The following is a 21,325-nucleotide window of genomic DNA, read 5'->3' as shown; positions in this document are numbered from 1 at the left end:
TGGTACATGTAAAGCAGTAACTTGCTGCTGTAGTAATTTCTAGTATTATTATGTATATTCAACAAACACATGTTGAACACCCACTAACACCCACTGCACTGCCATGTGCTGGGCACAATTCTAGGTGCTGAATGAACTGGTGACTAAGACCGTCAAGGTCCTTGCTCTCATGGAGCTTCTATTTTAGTACCTAAGATGAACAGTAAGAAACAAGGATTTTAGAAAGTGAAGGACACTGAACTGGGTGAATGTAATAGATAACTGTGGGGGTGGGAAGGTACCTAATTTAGAGACATTTCCCAGAGAAGCTGGTGATAATTTAGTAAGAAACCTGGATGATGAGGAAAGGGCCTGCCATGAAACAGTAGAACAGTGGGAGCCAGTGGGGTGGTGGTTGTGGGGGATGGCAGAGCAGAGCTTGTTCGGGGGGAACCCAGCAGAGGACTGGTAAGTGGAAGGCAGAAAAGAGCTTGGCTTGTGGAAGGAAGGAGGCCCAGTACGGCTGGAGCTTGGTGAGCCTGGAGGAGAGCGGGAGGGGCCAAAGGAGGGAGCAGTTCGTGGAGGACTTTGTAGCCCTGGTAAGGAATTTGGATTTTTTATTCTAAGTACAGGCACACTTTGTTTTATTATGCTTCACTTTATTGCACTTTGCAGGTACTTCATTTTTTACAAGTCGACAGCTTGCGGCAACCCTGTGTCTAGCAACTGTCAGTGCCATTTTTCCAACAGCATGTGCTTACTTCATATCTCTATGTCACGCTTTGGTAATTCTTACAATATTTCGAACTTTTTCATTATATCTGTCATGGTGATCTGTGATCGGTGATCTTTGATGTTACTACTGTGATTGTTGGTGCGTGGAAAGATGGCGGCATCCAGGTGGCGGTCTTAAGAAGACCAGATCAGTGTGGTGTTGGCATTGGGGACTGCTAGGCAGGCACTGGCTAGCTCCAGGCAGCTCAACCTTGGGGGCTTCGGGGCCCCGAGACGTGGAGTGGGGCCCCTGTAAGTGGGGCATGCACTCCATGTGGAAGCCAGAGCCTTCTCCCCTGGATGGAGTGTATGAGATCCCTGGACTGGAGCCCATCCCCTCTGTGGGAAAGATGTACTTCACGCCCGGGCTGCCACCGCTGATCTTCCTGCCCTGGGACCCTAGCTACAAACACCCAAACTTCTGCTCACCCCCTGTTCATGACCCTGGGACCCTGACTCGAAGCCCCCAAAGTTTTGCTCAAGCTCCATTCACAAGCAGCCACTATACAAAGACGAGGCGTGCTATGTCTTTCACCAGCCTTGCCGCCTTCTCAGGGGTGTCAAGCAGGCCCTCTGGCTTACCAAGGCCAAGTTAATAGAATGCCTTCCTGAGAAAGTACTTAGCCTTGTTGATGATACAGGGAACCACATAGAGAACCAAGATGAGTGTCTTCTGAATTTGATCTCTCATGCCTGTCTCTGGCACTGTACTGAGGACATCCTCAGGAGAGAGGCCTGCTGTCCGGTCATTGTAGACAGTCTGATACGGTTGTGTAAGTCTCCGATTCTCAGGCATCCTTCTCTGGCCAGGCATATTTGTGCCCAAAACTCCACGTTATCCACCACCTGGAATTGAGTCTCTTCTTCAGGGTCATGGTTCTAGTGGAGACCGCTGAGTGCCAAGGATCCTCTGTCCCCCTCATCTCCTCCAGAGACGAGGTTGAAGCTACTAAAAATTATGTTCTTGAGACCTTCTATCCCCAACCCCCCTCCCCACTGATCTTCAGGAATGCAATGTTTATGATGTGGAAGATGGCACAGGATTCTGGGAGGGCTATCCTTACCCCTATCTCCATATCCTGTACTTCCTGGAGAAAGCCAGTTTACAACCACATAGCCTTCAACCAGATCAGCTGTGAGCCAAGATGATCCTGTTTGCTTTTGGCATTGCCCTGGCTCAGGCCCAGCTCCTCTATGGGAACGACACCAAGATCTTGGAGCAGTCCGTGGTTGTGCAGAGTATATGCACAGACAGACGTGCATTCCATTTCCTGGTGTTACAGTTGAACACCACAGACCTGGCCTCTGACAAGTGTGGCAAGAGTTTGGTCTGGATGGAATCATACCAGCTACTCTCAGCATTTTTGGTGTCTCCCAGTGATCAAAAAGAAGGTGGGGCCGGGCCCAGTGGCTCCCGCCTGTAATCCCAGCACTTTGGGAGGCTGAGGCAGGTGGATCACAAGGTCAGGAGATTGAAACCAGCCTGGCTAACAGTAAAACCCCATCTCCAGTAAAAAAAAAAAAAAAATTAGCCGAGTGTGGTGGCACATGCCTGTAATCCGAGCTACTCAGGAGACTGAGGCGGGAGAATTGCTTGAACCCGGGAGGCAGAGGTTGCAGTGAGCCAAGATCACGCCACTGTACTCCAGTCTGGGCGACAGAGTGAGACTCTGTCTCAAAAAAAAAAAAAAGGTGGTTGTGGAATGTGTTGGACTGACTGGTTTCCAGTAGGAGACATCCAGGAAGTTTTTAGCTCTGTATTTACATGGTGTTGTGTGAGCCAAGGACCACTCTGAGGCCTGAAACCCGCCTTTGCCTTCTCCCACTGAAGAGGGTCTGGGGTCCCCCTGGAGCCTCAGTGCTCATCTAGCCTGGTGGTCTCACTGACAATAAAGAGCCCTTGCATTGCAAAGGAAAAAAAAAAAAAACTATAATTGTTTTGGGGTGCCACAAATTATGCCCCTATAAGAAGGTGAGCTTAATTGATAAATGTCACGTGTATTCCGACTGCTCCGCCAACTGGCCATTCCCCTCTCTCGCGTGCTCTCTCTTTCTTCCTCTCCTTCTCCCTCCCGGTCCCTCTTCCTCTCCCACTTCCCCCCTCCCTCTTTGGGCTTTCCTATTCCCTGAGACACAACAATATTGAAGTTAGGCTGATTAATAACCCTACAGTGATCTCTAAGTGTTCAGGTGAAAGGAAGAGTCACGTGTCTCTCACTTTACATCAAAAGCTAGAATTGATTATACTTAATGAGGAAAGCATATCAAAAGCTGAGATAGGCTGAAAGCTAGGCCTCTTGTGCCGGTTAACCAAGTTGCGAATGCAAAAGAAAAGTTCTTGAAGGTAACTAAAAATGCTACTTCAGTGAACACACGAATGATAAGAAGGCAAAACAGCCTTATTGCTGAGATGGAGAAAGTTGTAGTAGTCTGGATAGATCAAACCAGCCACAGCATGCCCCTAAACCAAAGCCTAATCCAGAGTGAGGCCCTAACTCTCCTCATTTCTGTGAAGGCTGAGAGAGATGAGGAAGCTGCGGAAGAAAAGTTGGTTCATGAGGTTTAAGGAAATAAGCTGTCTCCGTAACATAAAAGTGCAAAGTGAAGCAGCAGGTACTGGTGGAGAAGCTGCAGCAAGTCATCCAGAAGACCTAGCTAATGCCAGGCATGGTGGCTCACAATTGATCATGGTATCTGTAGTACTAGCACTCTGGGAGGCCAAGGCAGGAGGATTGCTTGAGCTTAGGAGTTCAATACCAGCCCCGGCAACATGGTGAAACCCCATCTTTGCAAAAAATACAAAAAATTAGCCAGGCACGGTGGTACCTCCCTGTGGTCCCAGCCACTCAGGAGGCTGAGGTGGGAGAATTGCTTACACCTGGAAGGCAGAGGTTGCAGTGAGCGAGATCATGCCACTGCACTCCAGCCTAGGTGACAGAGTGAGACCTTGTCTCAAAACAAAAAAGCAAAAAAAGATCCAGCTCATTAAAGAAAATGGCTATAATAAACAGATTTTTCAGCGTAGATGAAACAGCCTTCTGTTGGAAGAAGGTGCCATCTAGAACTTTGATAGCTAGAGAGAAGTCAGTGCCTGGCTGACTCTCTTGTTAGGGGCTAATGCAGCTGACAACTTTAAAGTTGAAGCCAGTGCTCGTTTACTATTCTGAAAATCCTAGGGCCCTTAAGAATGATGTTAAAAACTGCAAAGTTTTTGTCCTGAATAACCGGATGGATGGTGGTAGGCCATAAGACTGGTTTACCATCTTTGAGATGGGGAAACTGTGGGGACTGGCAGAGGAGTAGATTTTGTGTCAGAAGGGATTTGGGTATGTGAAATTTGTAGTGGCTATAGGACATTCAAATTTAAAGCTGGGGTAGCCAAAACTCCTATATTTTTTAGGTTTATTACTTGTTCTCTTTTGTCATTGTTGCAACTTTTTTTCCTGTCACATCGAAACTTGGGAAATCAGAATCTTTGTATTTCAAAGTTGTGATGTAAAACTCTCCTGGCAGATGAATGGTAAATATGGGGACATTCGAATACAGTGTTATGAATTTGCTGGCTTCAGCAAGAGTGCTTATCCCATTTTCCACCTTTCCTACCAACACGTATCACAGATTTCAGAAAGATTTTGAACTTCTCTCCTGTACTAACTTGGCCTCTACATAAAGGATTAGTGAATCAATGTCCTCCCTTGGCAAGAGTTTAAAATTCTGAGAGGCTCTACTATATTTACTAAAGATTTTCTAGGGTTTCTTGAGACTCTCCAATGTACTAGATATACAATAAATATTTACTCGTTTTTAATTTTGGTTTTATTTAGTGTCTTTGTGCTATGTCTTTCGTGAACATTTTTTTTTCCTAGAAAGTTTGGCACCTTTGATGTATTAAGATTACTGTTATTTACACTGTTTCCTTTTTACTGGTAGTCTTGTTTTGTTTCTTTGCATTGGTGGGTGGTAGAAGAAAGACACTGTTATGAGGTCACATTCAGTATACACAAGGAAAGAAAATAAAAGTAGGTGCAGGAAATTAAGTTTTATAAATTTTAATTATCTTTTTCTTCCCTTCCTAAAAGCCAGCTAACCCAGTTTTATTTATTAAAACTTTTGCAAATGTAAACTTTTCTAGCATTGGTTTCTTTTATGTCAGTTATCTATTGCTGCATAATCAATTATACCCAAGTCAGAAATGAAAAACAACAACGGTGTATTATCTCACACAGTTTCTGAGGATAGCAGTCCAGGAGTGGCTTAGCTGGGCAGTCCTGGCTGAGGGTCTCTCGTGAGGCATCAGTCAGACTCTGAGCCAGGTCTGCAGTCGTCCGAAGGTTTCCCCAGGGTTGGCGGATCCTCTTCTCAGATGGCTCGCTCGCAGGTGTTGTCAGGAGACCTCATTTCCTCACTGGCTGTGGCGGGAGGTCTGTTTCTTTCCACAGTGATATGGTTTGCCTGTATTCCCACCCAAATCTCATCTTGAATTCCCATGTGTTGTGGGAGGGATTCAGTGGGAGGTAATGGAATCATGGGGGCAGGTCTTTCCCTGCTGTTCTTGTGATAGTGAATAAGTCTCATGAGAGCCGATGGTTTTATAAGGGAGAGTTTCCCTGCACAAACTTTGTTCTCTTCTCTTGTCTGCCGCCGCGTGAGACATGCCTTTCACCTTCCACCATGATTGTGAGGCCTCCCTAGCCACGTAGAACTGTATGTCTATTAAACTTCTTTCTTTTGTAAATTACCCAGTTGTGGATATGCCTTTATCAGCAGCGTGAAAATGAACTAATACTCTTACCACTTGGGCCTCTCTGCAGGGCTACCTGAATGGCCTCCTGCCATAGTCATGTGCTTCCCTGGGGCTGGTGAGTGAGAGAGAGGCAAGAGAAGGAGTGGGGGTGTTCCATTATTGACTAGGATTTTCTTCCAAATTCCTGTCAAAAGTCTTCCAAGCTTCGATGTTGGCAGTTATTCCTCAAGTGAGGAATGTTTGTGTCACAGGTATATCAAATATATATCCCACTGCTCTGTTTCTGTGTCCTTCTCTTCCAAAATCGTTTCTTTTCAATGCTAAATAATAATGCAGTAATTTGAAGACATTTTCAATGGTGTTATCTTTGTCCATTGCATGCTTCCATAGTACAGTACCACAGTCTGTAATTTTTAAAGAACAGACATGTATTTTGCACAGTTACAGAGCCTGGGAAGTCCCTGATCAAGGAATCAGCTTCTGATGAAGGCTTCCTTGCTGTGTCCTCACACGGCACAAGGCAGAAGGGCAAGCAAGGAAGAACAGTTTGTCCTCACATGGCAGAAAAGAGAGAGAACCCACTCCTGCAAACCTCCTTATTACAGCGGCATTAATTCATTCGTGAGGGTACAGCCTCCCGCTAGGCTCTACCTCCCAACATTGTTACATTCGGGATTCAGTTTCCAGCTCATGAATTTGGGGGCATACATTCAGACCGTAGCAGACATTGCAACTTAACACTTGTGTTACTAGCAGTGCATGTGACTCGACTGAAGTGGCAGCTATATGAGCATTTGTGACCAAACATTTCCATGAGCTGACACTGAGAACTACGCTATGGCTGTGCCTGACAGGCATCTGTTATAAGGTGCATCCTGATTTCAGAAGTGTTAGAATACGGGGAAAAAAGCTTCTAAAAATTGAAGAAATATGGTACATAATTTTCTCCCCCACCCAATCATGGGGAAGTACAATAGATCAAAGTCTTCTGCAAGTAAGTTTCTTTCCTCTGATTTTACAAAGCCTGCAACTCACAAAGTGTAAATTGATTGAGAAGGCGATGTGAATGAGTGATTTATGAGAAAGATAAATATGCAGGTTATTTCTAAAATGTTTCAATTTTTGGTTTCAGATGTATAAACAAGGAAAATCCCTCTTTTGTGACTTTAATTTTTTTTTCTTTAGGAATAAAGATTACTATAAACCCAGAGTCAAAGGCAGTCTTGGCTGGACAGTTTGTGAAACTGTGTTGCCGGGCAACTGGACATCCTTTTGTTCAATATCAGTGGTTCAAAATGAATAAAGAGGTAATTTTTAAAAATATATCTTTTAATGCTTCTGTTATAAGGAGAGAGAATGATAGAGAATTAATTAACATTATTGTCCTAAATGTAGTTTTAACAGTTTGGTAAAAGTCTGACAGACATTGCTAGGTTATTACTGAAGTAGTCAATAATCATTATTTTGGTAAGACAGTTCCAGAATCGTCGTATAGAAACATTGTAAACAATAATGAAATCGGTTCTCTACTCTTAAAAATTGTGGAAAATAGGGATTACTTAGGGCAACAGTGTTAGCAAGTATAAAACATCACCAGTACATTCTTGTATATACAAAACTCTTTACTACAGATTATGTTCCAACCAAAATCTTTAGAAGATTTTCAAGGCTATATGGAAAGTTAATGTGCTATTCTTTTTAAGAATTCCACATCACTGTTTTATCTGTATGAGAAGATTTAGAACCTTGTGGTAGATTCTGAAGTAAAATTCAGATTGGCAGAATGGGCCATTTATTCCTTTTGTGAAATGATTGGATCCCTGCAGCCCCCAACAAATAATTTTAAATCACATCTTAGAATTCTCTTTTCTTCAGAGTTCCTTGAGCCATCCTGCACTGGGGGTTTCTCAGTGGTCTGGCTGCCTGCATTGTGTCCCACTTCTGTGGGGTTTTCTCTTTTCCATTCCTTCATCCCTCTCTACTCTGCTCCCACTTTCACAGTGCCCAGAAAGTCCATATTCTTTTCACTCTGTTAGTCCCAGTCATTCAGCTTTCTTCCAAACTTGATGCCATGTCTCCCTTTGCAAATCTGAAACTAAATAAAGCTGTTCTGAGAATGACTTTTCCTTTAATTGGATTGCCTCATACTGTAGGAGAATTCTGTGGTTTTATACAATCTTTTATTTCCGTCTGTTACACAGAGGTAAGACAGAGCAACTGTGGAATGTAGTAAAAAGATTGCATGTAGCTTTGGCACTAGATAGGTCTGTGTTGGAACCCTGACTGCCATTATTAGCCATGTGAATTCCTATCATCAGAGGTTGTGAGAATTAAGTAGACAGGATGTTTTACATGCCTAGGCTTTTGAAAGATGGTACCTAAAGGTATTTTTTAAATCATATTTTCTCAATTGCAAAGTTACTTTCATTTTAATAAATGCCCTTTGAGGAGAAATAGTGGAAAAAGCCTACTACATTAAGTGTATCATTTGTAAACTATGTCCTGATTGGAGAAAGGTAGAAATGTAGGGGATGGAAAATGCATCTTAGAGTTGAAGAGTTGTAATGGCTTTTAAAACTCTTAAGTCAAGTTTTGTGAAACCACTCTTATGATCATAGGTGTATTGTAGGAGATGTTTACTTAACAAGTGCTTGTCGAGCACCTGTTTTATGCCAGGCCATGTTCTAGGCTTGATGATACAGCTGTGACCAGAAGGTCTCTGCCCTCAAAGAGCTTACACACCAATGGGGACAGAACAAGCACTGTTAATTCCTATGAGTTAAGAGCTATGAGGAAAATCAACAGAGTGGCAACATAATGTGAGAAGCTACTAAAGGTTTTAAGCAAGGGAAGTAACATGGTAGGATTCATGTTTTTTGTTTTTTGTTTGTTTGTTTGTTTGAGATGGAGGCTTGCTCTGTCGCCATGCTGGAGTGCAGTGGCACGATCTTGGCTCACTGCAACCTCTGCCTCCCCAGTTCAAGCGATTCTCATGCCTCAGCCTTCTGAGTAGCTGGGACTACAGGCGTGCATCACCACGCCCAGCTAATTTTTTGTATTTTAGTAGAGACAGGTTTCACCATGTTGGCCAAGATGGTCTCAATCTCCTGATCTCTTGATCTGCCTGCCTCGGCCTCCCAAAGTGCTAGGATTACAGGCGTGAGCTACCGCGCGCAACCAGGATTCATGCTTTTAAAACATGAACTTGCTGCTTAAAGGAAGCAGAGAACAGCAAGATGAGTAGTTGTCTAATATCTGTGCTTGACTGGAAGTAGCAGTAGTGTGGAGCAGAGAAGGTGGATCACAGTGCATTATTCAATGTGTATTTTAGAGACAGTCAACTAAGCTGACAGATTAGATATAGAGTATGGGGAGAAGGAAGAGAAATCAAGGATGACCCCTAGGCTTTCCATATCAGCCTCTGAGATGTGTTATATACTGAGGTGTTGAAGATTGGAAAATTAACTGACAGAAGACAGATTAATGGAGAAAAAGCTTATTTGTGTGCATGCAAGAGCTTTCAGAAGGAGTAGCTTGCTAACTGGTTATGTAACTAATTTAGTAGGGAAAGGCAGGGGCCCTGTGAGCATAATGGATGGGTTTGTTCAGGAAAGACAAAGGGGAGAAGAACAAGGGAAGATAGCAAAGTTTGTGGTAATGTTTGTTCATGCAGGCACCAGTGATATCTCCTCTTCATTGTGACCATAAAGTCCCCAAAGAGAGATTTATGGTAGTTTTACTCTTGGTCTACCAAGGGGAGTAAAAGTTGCCCCAAGAGGGAATTTATGGCACCCTCATTTCCCAGAAGTTTTTGCTTTGGGTCAGATAAAGGAAGCCTGAGAAGACTTCTTTCTGCATCTGTTGAATCCCAGATGTCTTCAGTTTAATAAAATCTTCGTACCAACTCTGGGGTTCTGAGTCTCCACAGATCTTCAGCCCAAGTAGCGTTTGTTCAGAAGACGCATCTTCCATTTTAACAGGAGGGAACAGAGGAGTTGTAAATAGGTACAGACATGGATAGGTTTGTGATTTGTTGGCAGAAAAAGGAGATAATTTCTATCTGAAGTCAGTACCTGAGAGAACTAGGATTACAGGAGGTTTGAGGAGAGAGTATACATCAATAGTCTAGAAGGAGAACACACTTAGGACCATATAGTAGGATTGTCAGGCAGTTCAAAGTGCAGCCTGTTGTCCCAGTTGTCACATTCTCAGCAAAATACTCTTGCTTTGGTATAGGTACTGAAAGGGGAGAGAGTAGAGTTCAGTTACTTGGGGTTTGGAGAGGGAGGAAGTGAGCTTGTTAAAGTACAGGTTGAATATCCCTTGTCTGAAATGCTTGGGACCAGAAGTATTTCAGATTTTGGATTTTTTTTAGGTGCTGAAATATTTGCATTGTATACTTAAAAGTTCAGCATCCCAAATCTGAAATGTTCCAGTGAGCATCATGGAGGTGCTGAAAGAGTCTTGAATTTGGGACTATTTCAGATTTTAAATCGTCAGATTAACCTGTTCTTTGCAAGGGAATTGTTGTAATGAGGCACTTGAATAAGCCCCTTGGCAATGTGCCAAAGTTGGGTGTAGCTGATCAATCACTGGGAGCAGAAAAAGCATTAATAAAAGAAATGTTACTATTGGAGGTGGGGCCTGTGGATGGCCACCCCCTCTCACTGTCTCATTGATACGCTTTCCATAGCCCTTCTCTGTCTAGACCTTGAAGGAGATTGGATATTGTTTGGTTGAGGAGTTTATCCTCTTATAGAATTTTGCAGATCAGAAGGTGTGGTCTCAACGTCAAATAACTTGCCAATGTCTTCCCAGCTAATGTGGGCAGAGCTGAAAACAATAGCCAAGCCTAATTCTCTGTGTTTTCTCTGTGCCGCCGTGGTGTTTGTATGGCTGCTAAACTGTATGGCTGCTAAACTCTTAAGTGTTGCAGTTGTAGATTCTTTCAGAACTCAGTGATTGATCTCTTAAATGACAGAGCAAATAGTTTTCTGTTAGTGAGCCTTTGGAAGATATTTGGGACCAGCTTAACTCTCTAGTTAATGGATTTGTAAAAGACTGGATTTTTAATACTTGAGTCCTAAATAACTCAAAGTGTTACTGTTTTTAACTCAGAAATGTTTTAGTACTTGGGGGAAAAATGTTGCACTTCCAAAGCTCCATAGTGAAATCATAGATTTTGTACAGCATATTTTATAAGATGTGTTTTTGATGAGTCATCCACTTCTATTCTCTTATTGATTCTTCCACAGATTCCAAATGGAAATACATCAGAGCTTATTTTTAATGCAGTGCATGTAAAAGATGCAGGCTTTTATGTCTGTCGAGTTAATAACAATGTCACCTTTGAATTCAGCCAGTGGTCACAGCTGGATGTTTGCGATGTCCCAGAGAGCTTCCGGAGTAAGTAATGAAAGAAACTGAATGTTGGCATGGGGATTCCCCATATTTTATTTTATTTTAAATGTTTACTTTTAAATAATTTTAAAGTATCAAAAATCATAGCAAAATTTCACATAGGTACTTCATCCATTATAATGTCAACCATTGTTAAGATTTGATCCATGTGCTTTTTCTTTGTTTCTTTTTTTTTTTTTTTTTGTAATTTAGTTTTTGGTTTTGTTTGTTTGTTTGTTTGTTTGTTTGTTTTTTAAGACAAAGTCTTACTTTGTTGCCCAGGCTAGTGCAGTGGTGCCATGTAATCTCAGCTCACTGCAACCTCTGCCTTCCAGGTTTAAGCGATTCCTCCTGCCTCAGTCTCCGGAGTAGCTGGGATTACAGGCGCGTGCTATCACACCTGGGTAATTTTTGTACTTTTAGTAGAAGTGGGATTTCACCATGTTGGCCAGGCTGGTCTCAAACTCCTGACCTCAGGTGATCCACCTGCCTCGGCCTCCCAAAGTGCTGGGATTACAGGTGTGAGCCAACATGCCCAGCCTGCTTTGTCTTTCTCTGTGTGTGTACGTGCGTGCACACACACACACATATACGTGTGTGCAGATACCTTAGGATGACATAGACATAAACAGGCCTTAGTCTGGTCCCTGCCATGGACCTCTTCAAGTTTGCCTTCCTTCATGGTCCATTACTCTGCCCTCACACACGGCACCTATACTCAACTTAGTTTCTCCCTGCTGCTTCCATTGTCTTGAAAATGCCTTGTGTATTCACACTCCACATCTTTGCATCAGTGTTTCCTTCCATCTTGCATACCTTTTCTGCCTGGCATACTCTTATGACTCTTTCAAGCCTCGGCTCCCTCTGTTCCCTTGGCATTCTGATTTTACCTCTATTATAGAACTCATTGCATTGCTTTTGAAATTATTTGTTTGCTAGCTGTCTGAGCAGTATAGGGATAAGGAGTTCCCTTTTCTCTTTCTAGTTCTTAGAACAAAGCCTGGCAGGTAGTAGTCGCTCATCAGTTATGCAGTTCAGTGACCACCCTCATGAGGCACAGCCTTGGGCTTCGGTGTTACACCTGTTTTAAACTAAGTATAAGAGAGAGCCCCTGACCCCAGATTACTTACACAACTATCAGAAAAGATTATCTGTTGCAATAGAAAGCAGGAAGACTTTCTTGCTACCACTTCTTTCTCCCAAAAATTAGTCTTTTGAACATATTTCTATATTTTGGTTGTTTATATTGTCAGGCTTGTCTCCCTATTTAATGGAACTCCTGAAGGGAAAGTCTGGTTCTTAATGATCTTTTGTAAAACCAAACACTGAATAACCAATAGCGCTCGGTAAGTGTTTATTGACAGAATGAAGAACGAGGGTGAATTCTGTTTCACAAAGCAGAGACAGATATATTTCCGTCAATAACACCTAATATTCTTACAAATTCAAAGCTATCTAAAAATCTCTGAAGGATTCTCGATATCTAAAACTTACTTTTCCTTATTTAAGAAACAGATCGTGAACCTGGCATGGTAGCTCACACCTGTAATCCCAGTACTTTGGGAGGCTGGGGTTCTGGGGCGGGTGAATCACTTGAGGCCAGGGGTTCAAGACCACACTGGCCAACATGGCAAACCCCTATCTCTGCAAAAAAAAAATTAGTCAGGCCTGACGGTGCACACCTGTAGTCCCAGCTACTCGGGAGGCTGAGGTTCGAGGATCACTCAAGCCCAGGAGGCAGAGGTTGCAGTGAGCTGAGATCACACCAGTGCACTCCGGCCTGGGTGGCATAGCAAGACCCTGTCTCAAAAAATAAGAAAAAGAAACACATTGTGAAACTAACATCATGGAAAAATGCTATTTCCTGAAGTTACTCACGAATACTAAATGTGATCATTATAAAAAGTAGATCAGTAGATAAATACATAGCATTTAAGACCTGACGGTCTTGAGTTCTATAATTAGAATGTGAATCAAAAAGAGGTCAGTTTGTTATGGATTTGAATGTTGTGGTCTCCAGTTTTGTAGGAGAAAAAACTCTCATGTAGTAGTCTTGCTGCTCAGTTTTCAATTGTTTTCCGTAATGCATATTGTTCTCCCAAACTATTGTATTGTTCCTAAAAAATTATGTCGTGGAAAAAAAAAACTCTAGCATTGATGTCAGCACTAAAGGCCGTGTAGTGTATCATTCACTGCAAGGAAACATTCATCAGACTGCTTTGCTCTCCCTCTGCTTCATCTTTTTCGTTCAATAACTCGCATTGATCAAGGCAAAAAAACAGTATACTCTTTAAAGAGTAGTTGTCAGGTATTATTTTATTCGGTGCACAATCAAGAACCATGTTCTTTGTTGTATTTGCTGGACAAAAAGAAGAATAGGGAGGGAAACACACTTTTTGTTAAAAGAGTTAAAATGCTGCTTTCATTCTTTCACTTTAGCCTTTCTTAAACTCAAATAGCAATAAAGTTGTTGAGAAATAAAATATCGGCTGGGCGCAGTGGCTCACACCTGTAATCCCAGCACTTTGGGAGGCCGAGGCGGGCGGATCACAAGGTCAGGAGTTTGAGACCAACCTGACCAACATGGTGAAACCCTGTCTCTACTAAAAATACAAAAATTAGCTGGGCATGGTGGCGCTTGCCTATAATCCCAGCTACTCAGGATGCTGAGGCTGTAGAATTGCTTGAACCCAGGGGGCAGAAGTTGCGGTGAGCCAAGATCGCGTCATGGCACTCCAGCTTGGGTAACAGAGCGAGACTCCATCTCAAAAAACAAAAAGAAAAAATATCACCATTTTCTTTAAAGAAAAAATATCTCATGCACCTCTGTATTAGCCCATTCTCACACTGCTATAGAGATACTACCTGCGACTGGGTAATTTATAAACAGAAGAGTTTTAATTGACTCACAGTTCCGCATGGCTGGGGAGGCCTCAGGAAACTTACAATCATGGTGGAAGGGGAAAGGAAAGCAAGGCATGTCTTACATGGTGGCAGGAGGGAGAGAGAGCAAACAGGGGAAATGCCAGACATGTAAATAACCAGATCTGTGAGAACTCACCGTCAGGAGAACAGCATGGGAGAAACTGCTGCCATGATCCAGTCGCTTCCCACCTGGCCCCTCCCTCAACATGTGGGGATTACAGTTCGAGGTGAAATTTGGTTGGGGACACAGTCAACCCATATCAACATTTCTCAATTTTATTTAACTTTTTTATCCCATTTTTATTAAGGGGTAATTTATATACAGTACAATGTATAGATACTACATGTACAGTCCAGTGAGTTTTAACATGTATATATAACATCAGTATATGTATCTATTTAACATATGTATAGTCATTGACCAGTCTCGATATTTTATATTCAGCTTCTTCCACTCAGCATAATGTTTTTAAAATTTACTCATGTTGTTCAGTGTATCATTAGGCAGTCTTGTCTTTTTGCTGAGTCATATTCCATTGTATGAATTGACTAGGTTTGTTTATTCATTCTCCTGTTGATAGACATTTAGTTTGTGTCCAGTTTTGGAATATTATGAATAAAGCTACGATGAACATTCTCATACAAGGCCTTTTCTGGACATACGTTTTATTTCTCCTGGATAGTTACATAGAAGTGGAATCATAGAGTAGATATATGTTTAATTTTTCTTAACTGCCAAAGCTTCCAAAATAGTTTACTGTTTTGCATTACCACCAACAGGGTATGAGAATTCAGGTTACTCGCCCCATATCTTGGCCAACATTGGTTGTTAGCTCTTATTGATGAATTAAGCTTTTGGTCATTATGAAATGCTCCTTTATCTTTGGTAATCCTCTTTGTCTTGAAGTTTACTTTGTGTGATACTAATATAGCCATGGAAGCTTTCTTTTTTGTTTTGTTTTGAGAGGGGGTCTCACTCTGTCACCGAGGTTGGAGTGCAGTGGCATGATCTTGGCTCACTGCAACCTCTGCCTCCCAGGCTCAAATGATCCTCCTAACTCAGTCTCCTGAGTAACTGGGACCACACACATGTACCACCACACCTGGCTAATTGTTTGTATTTTTGGTAGAGATGGGATTTCATCATGTTGCCCAGGCTGGTCTCAACCTTTGAGCTCAAGTGATCTTCCTGCCTCGGCCTCCCAAAATGCTGGGATTACTGGCATGAGCCACCATGCCTGGCCAGCACTATGGTAGCTTTCTTAAGCTTTTTTGTATGGTATATATTTTTCATTATTTTAATTTGGAATGTCTTTGTTTAAAGTTTCATTTTAGATGACAGAATACAGATAAGTGTTGCTTTTTGCTCTAGTCTAGAAAAAAAGTCGCTTTTAAGGTGTTTAGACCATTTACATATAATGTGATTATGTTTAAGTCTGATGTTTTGGTGTTTGTTTTCAGTTAGTCTCATTTGTTCTCTTTTGATCCTCCTTTCCTGCCCTCTTTTGGACTGGGATTACAGGTGTGAGCCACCACGCCCGGCTAAAAGAGCACTTTTTAATATTCCATTTTATCTCCTTTATTGACTTTAGCTATGCCTTAGTGTTATTTTTAGTGGCTGTGTGACAGATTACAGTATGCCTCTTTAGCTTATTGTGGTAAACCTTTACATATTCAACCTTAAAATATAAGAACCTTATATAGCATACTTTCATTGTGCCCCCCATTGTACATTTGTTGTCATATGTTTTACTTCTACATTTACTTTTAAGCAATCTTGTAAAGATACATATGTGTATATAATTTTTTGTTGTTGTTTTTGAGACAGAGTCTCTATCACCCAGGCTGAAGTGCAGTGGTGCGATCTTGGCTCACTGCAACCTCTGCCGCCCAGGTTCAACTGATTCTCCTGCCTCAGCCTCCCAAGTAGCTGGGATAAAAGGTGCCTGCCACCGCGCCCGGGTACATTTTTGTATTTTTAGTAGAAATGAGGTTTCACCATCTTGGCCGGACTGGTCTTGAACTCCTGACCTCATGATCCATTGGCCTCGGCCTCCCAGGCTGCTGGGATTTCAGGCATGAGCCACCACGCCCAGGGCACATGTGTGTAATTTTTAAAGATTTTGTTTAAAATATTCACTGACATAGTTACCTGTTGTGGCACTCTTGAGTCTTGCCTTCTGACCCAGGTTGCTATCAAGTAAAATTTCCCTTCTGGCTGAAAAATTCCTTTTAACAGTTCTTATGGTTCAGGTCTGCTGTTTTTCTGTAATAATTTGTAAAAATTATTTGTGAAATAATTTGTAGACAAATTAGCTCAGCATTTGAATTCTGTTAATCTCTTTGTCTTCATTTTTGAACGACATTTTTGTTGTGTATAGAATTTTAGAGGTGTGTTGGTTTGTTTTCACCACTTTAAAGATACTACTCCATTGTCTTTTGGCCTCAGCCTCCATTGTTTATCATGGAAATTTATTTATTCCTTTTATAATTGCTCCCTTGAATTTTTTCTGCTTGGAGTTCTCTGATTCTTGGACCTGTAAGTTGTTATCTTTCGTCAATTTTGAATCATTTTTAGCCATAATCTCCAAATATTTTTCTTCTGCTTTCTTTCTGGGACTCTATATGTATGTTAGACTATTTGATGTTGTCCCACAGGTCTTATAAGCCCTGTCTTTTTTTCTTTCTTTCCTTCACTTTATCTCTTTATTTCCAGTTGGATTTCTTTTAACCTGTTTTCAAGATTACTGATCCTTTTCTCTGGTGTGACTAGTCTGCTGGTAAGCCCATCAAATGCACTGATGAGTGAAAATCTTGATATTTTAAATTTCTGTTATTTCCATTTGGCTCTTTTTTTTTCTTCAATTTCTCACTGCTGAAATTGTAAGTCGGCCACCATTTTCTGTGCAAGTTGATTAACTGCCTTTCTCACCAGATCCTTTAAGATGTTTGTCTTTGAGTTAATGTGAGTTAATCTGATAATTCCAGAATGTAGACTAGCTGTGCTTTTCTTTCTTTTTCTTTTTCTTTTTTTTTTTTTTTTTTTTGAGACGGAGTCTCGCTCTGTCGCCCAGGCTGGAGTGCAGTGGCCGGATCTCAGCTCACTGCAAGCTCCACCTCCCGAGTTTACGCCATTCTCCTGCCTCAGCCTCCCGAGTAGCTGGGACTACAGGCGCCTGCCACCTCGCCCAGCTAGTTTTTTTTGTATTTTTTAGTAGAGACAGGGTTTCACCGTGTTAGCCAGGATAGTCTCGATCTCCTGACCTCATGATCCACCCATCTCGGCCTCCCAAAATGCTAGGATTATAGACTTGAGCCACTGCGCCTGGCCTTTTTTTTTTTTTTTTGACAAGTAAACATGGTTTATTTTAGAAATGTGAGACTCTTTCAACATTAGGAAAATTTTTTAAATTATACTTTTAAGTTCTGGGATACATGTACAGAACATGCAGGTTTATTACATAGGTATACACATGCCATGGTGGTTTGCTGCACTCATCAACCTGCCATCTACATTAGGTATTTCTCCTAATGCTACCCCTCCCCTAGCTTCCCACCCCCCGACAGGGTTGCATTTTCTTTCTTCTTCGTAAGTCTCATAATTATTCAATGCTGAACATTGAGTATAAAAGAAAAAGAGCATTAACATATGAGATTAACATATTACACATTAACATATAACAGAGATTGAAATTAATATTTTTATGTCCAGGAACTAGGGACACCCCTTGTAATGGCTACTAGAATGGGGTATGAGTCCATCCAATTTGTAGTTGTTATGTCTGGGCTTTAGATATATTCAATTTACTACTGATGGAATTGAGGGTAGAATGAGGATTTCCCTTTGGCAGGACTGAGATTGACATATCGAGAAGACTTCAAGAATCTGTTTTACAGCTCTAGTGCCAAACTGCAAGAGATCTCTCTTCACTTTACATCCAGAGTCTCAGCTTATTGAACCACTGAAGCATTTTTGTTCTCCAACTCCACCCTTGTCTCTTCTATGTCTCAGGGGGTCTGAGACCCCCTGCCTAGCTGCCCTACCCCCAGCCAGCCTTGGAAAGCAAAGGCATTGCACTCACTGAGGGCCTCATGGACCTCCAAGGGTTTCCCTCAGCCTTAAACAGGCCCTGTGGACCTGCACTTCACAGGTGATCTTTTACCTCTCCTCTCCTCTTTAGCCTTCTGCAAGAGCACTTGAGAAGGGCCCAAGAGAGGGAGTTGGTGAGGAAGGCAGAATCTCTTTGCAGGTGGGGTTCCTTGAGGATCTAATTGGTCATGCCTGCAAGGGGTGACCAGCCATCTGGTTTGCCCAGGACTTTCCTAGTCTTCACACTTTTAAGTGCTGCATTCTGGGAAACCTTTCTGTCCTAGGCAAACTGAGACCACTGGTTACCCTAATGCCAGCTCACACACTGCTTTTAAAATTTTGTAAAACATTCAGCTGGCTTACCCTTCCTTGTCAACTCAGTTCTAAAGGCATTAGGTGGGGCCAAACATGGTAGACATTTGTGTGGGGTGGGAGGGGGTGGGAGGAACTGGGATGCACTGGGATGACCCAGAGCAGGATATCAAAGCCCAGGTAAGGTGTCCGTGTGGGAGTGGAGCAGTCTCCAGAAATAATCCTGATGAATTAAGAGAGCAACGTATGTCTTTCTACACTATTTCTGTGCATGTAATAATATATTTATAAATGGCATCATATTCATTCAATGAATATTACTGATCATCTGTAATGTGTTAGACGCTGAGTTTCATCATGGAGACTTGTGGCATAAAGTTGACAAGCTCTTTGCCTTCTGGGAACTTAAAGAGTATTAAATGAGTGTTAAGTAAATGATTTCTAATATCTGCCTGGGGTAGAAATGTTAGTGATAACTCATCTGTATTTATTCAGTGCGGGTTACAAAACTTATTTCAGTATGTCAAAGAACGGAACATAGAGCTTTCCATGTTGAATGCCAATATCATTCAAGATGTTAATAAGTTGTTTGCCTCCATCAAAAAGATTCTGCAGCCAAACACATTTGGAAGGCACTTGAACTATATTCCTCTCCTTAACTAACAATGCATACTAGCACTTTGAAAACTTTGAGAAGTCCTGCAATTGAGAAATGTGTTAACCTTATGTAACCCAGAATTTTGTAAAGTTATTTGTCCACAGCATTCTTTTGGCCACAGAATATCTCTTAACATTTCTATGAGTGCTATAGTTTTTTGAAACAGTTTGGGAAATGTTATTAAAGATTGTAACAAATGAAGGGGGAATTTGACGCATCTTTTTTTTTAATTATAGGAAAATTTCATTTTTATTTTTAACCTAGAGATTTTATTTTTTCTTTTAATTTAAGGAAGTGTTGATGGCGTCTCTGAATCCAAGTTGCAAATCTGTGTTGAACCAACTTCCCAAAAGCTGATGCCAGGCAGCACATTGGTTTTACAGTGTGTTGCTGTTGGAAGCCCTATTCCTCACTACCAGTGGTTCAAAAATGAATTACCGTTAACACATGAGACCAAAAAGCTATACATGGTAGGAAGTTGATTTTGGGGGCATTTGGGGAAGTTAACATGTAAAACAAATGGTACAATTGAAATATAAAGTAAACATTAAAACTCATATCCTTTCAGATGTTTTAATGTTTTCAATATTTGTATTTAAAGTCCCTTATGATTTCATATTAACTAACTCTTATATTTGCTAAAGTGCTAGAATTCAATTCAGGCTTATATGTAAAGCGTCAAATAGTATTGCATGAAAGTCAGCACTGTTAGAATCATTACAACATTTACTTGCTGGTATTTAACCTGATGAATGGAGCTAATGTAACATTGTCTAAAGCCTTCTGAGATGTTATGTTTTGCAGGGTATTTTTAAAACACAAAATGACTTTTTCTCCAAGCCATTAAAATTGAAGAGGAAGTATTTACATGTTCTAATATTGATATAGGTGCCTTATGTGGATTTGGAACACCAAGGAACCTACTGGTGTCATGTATATAATGATCGAGACAGTCAAGATAGCAAGAAGGCAGAAATCATCATAGGTAAGAAATATTTCTCCAGTGTTCTGACAAGTGGACTATAATATAAGCTATATAAACTGCAACGTTTAAGCAAAGGAAATTATACTTTTTACCCCATACTATTTAATGATGTGTTAAGTATTAGAAGTTATATTATTTATATTGAAATTTGAAAGAATGCACACTAAAATCATAATCTAGGTTCACAGAAAGGAAAAATAATCAGGAAAAAAGGCCATTTTATTTAGATTATTTTAGTTATAGTTTATTTTCAACATTTATGATAAAATATGTATTCTTTAAAGCTTTAGCTACAAAAAATTTGATTCAGTGGAAAAAGATTTTTGGCCAGGTGCAGTAGCTCACACCTGTAAAATCCCATCACTTTTGGAGGCCAAAGGTTGGTGGTTCATTTGAGCCCGGGAGTTTGAAACCAGCCTGGGCAACATAGTGCAACTCCATCCCTAATACCAATAAATAAATAAATTAGCTAGGCATGGTAGCATGCACCTGGTGCCAGCTGTTTGGGAGGCTAAAGTGGGAGGATTGCTTCAGGCTGGGAGGTTGAATTAAAAATAATAAAAAGATTTTTAATAAAACATTTTTAAAAACAAACATACACATATAAAGGAAAGAAAGGTTATTAATCAACAATCCCATTATTAACTGCATAATTTGGGAATTTGTTATATTTCAGCTTAATATATTTGAAGTTATATTGTTCATAGTAGGAGGTATTTGCATGTGTTGGTTTGCCAACATATCTCTATGATATTTATCTCTATTTGCTTGACGGCCGCCCTTCTTAAGATCATGAATTACAATATATTCAAATTTGTTTTTTCTGAAACAAGGAAGAACAGATGAGGCAGTGGAGTGCACTGAAGGTAGTGTAAGTCTTTGGTTTGAAACCAAATCTCCTGCATGCTAGTTACTCTTGGGATTGGTGGAGTGCTCTTAGCTTACTGAGTGCAGTGATGGAAAAAATACTAGCTGTAAGAAATGATTTTGATTGAAGAATATTGTATTTTAATCTTTGAAGTTTTATAAATGGACAGACACGATTAAATTGACACACTATTACAATAACTAATCTTCAGTTGACTTTCTATTAATATTACATATAAGAACAAAGTTCCTGCATTGTATCTTTTGAGTAGTGAACATTTCCAATTAATTTTTAATGTTAAGCTTTATCTACATAAAATTTATTAAAAAGATAAGTGGCTATATGATCATGGATATTTGTTTTAGATTATTTTGTCTGTCCTTTAGCCATGATTAGATGCTGTCAAATGAAATTTAGTTTTTATAAAAGTTTCAGGAGAGGAAATTTATTTAACATATGTTTTATGAAATATTAAATATTCTGTATTAATATAAAATTGATCAGGATTTTTTGAAGCTACAAGACTTTAGATAATCTACCATGTCACCTTTACCATAATATGTAAAGGGAACTGAAAATCTGTTTCAACA

The 21,325-nt window shown here is 40.7% G+C and overlaps 1 protein-coding gene and 1 pseudogene across 3 annotated transcripts in view; both read left to right on the top strand.

Annotated features, from left to right (window-relative positions):
- Positions 1-21,325, top strand: part of LOC105477057 (MALT1 paracaspase) — an 86,044-nt gene that overhangs the window by 18,304 nt on the left and 46,415 nt on the right. For 2 of the 3 annotated variants that reach the window (XM_011733397.3, XM_011733396.3), the window contains exons 3-6: positions 6,683-6,804; positions 10,753-10,903; positions 19,174-19,352; positions 19,771-19,867. In XM_011733397.3, coding sequence (XP_011731699.2) covers positions 6,683-6,804; positions 10,753-10,903; positions 19,174-19,352; positions 19,771-19,867 — 549 coding nt within the window. Of the gene's footprint in view, positions 1-6,682; positions 6,805-10,752; positions 10,904-19,173; positions 19,353-19,770; positions 19,868-20,700; positions 20,734-21,325 lie in introns of all 3 variants that reach the window. The other variant, XM_011733395.3, reaches the window with a different exon arrangement.
- On the top strand, positions 404-6,674 carry LOC105477113 (large ribosomal subunit protein mL37-like; annotated as a pseudogene).

Source organism: Macaca nemestrina, chromosome 19, assembly GCF_043159975.1.
Source record: "Macaca nemestrina isolate mMacNem1 chromosome 19, mMacNem.hap1, whole genome shotgun sequence".
NCBI classification, from domain to species: Eukaryota; Metazoa; Chordata; class Mammalia; order Primates; family Cercopithecidae; genus Macaca; species Macaca nemestrina.
This window is presented reverse-complemented; position numbering and strand designations above follow the sequence as displayed.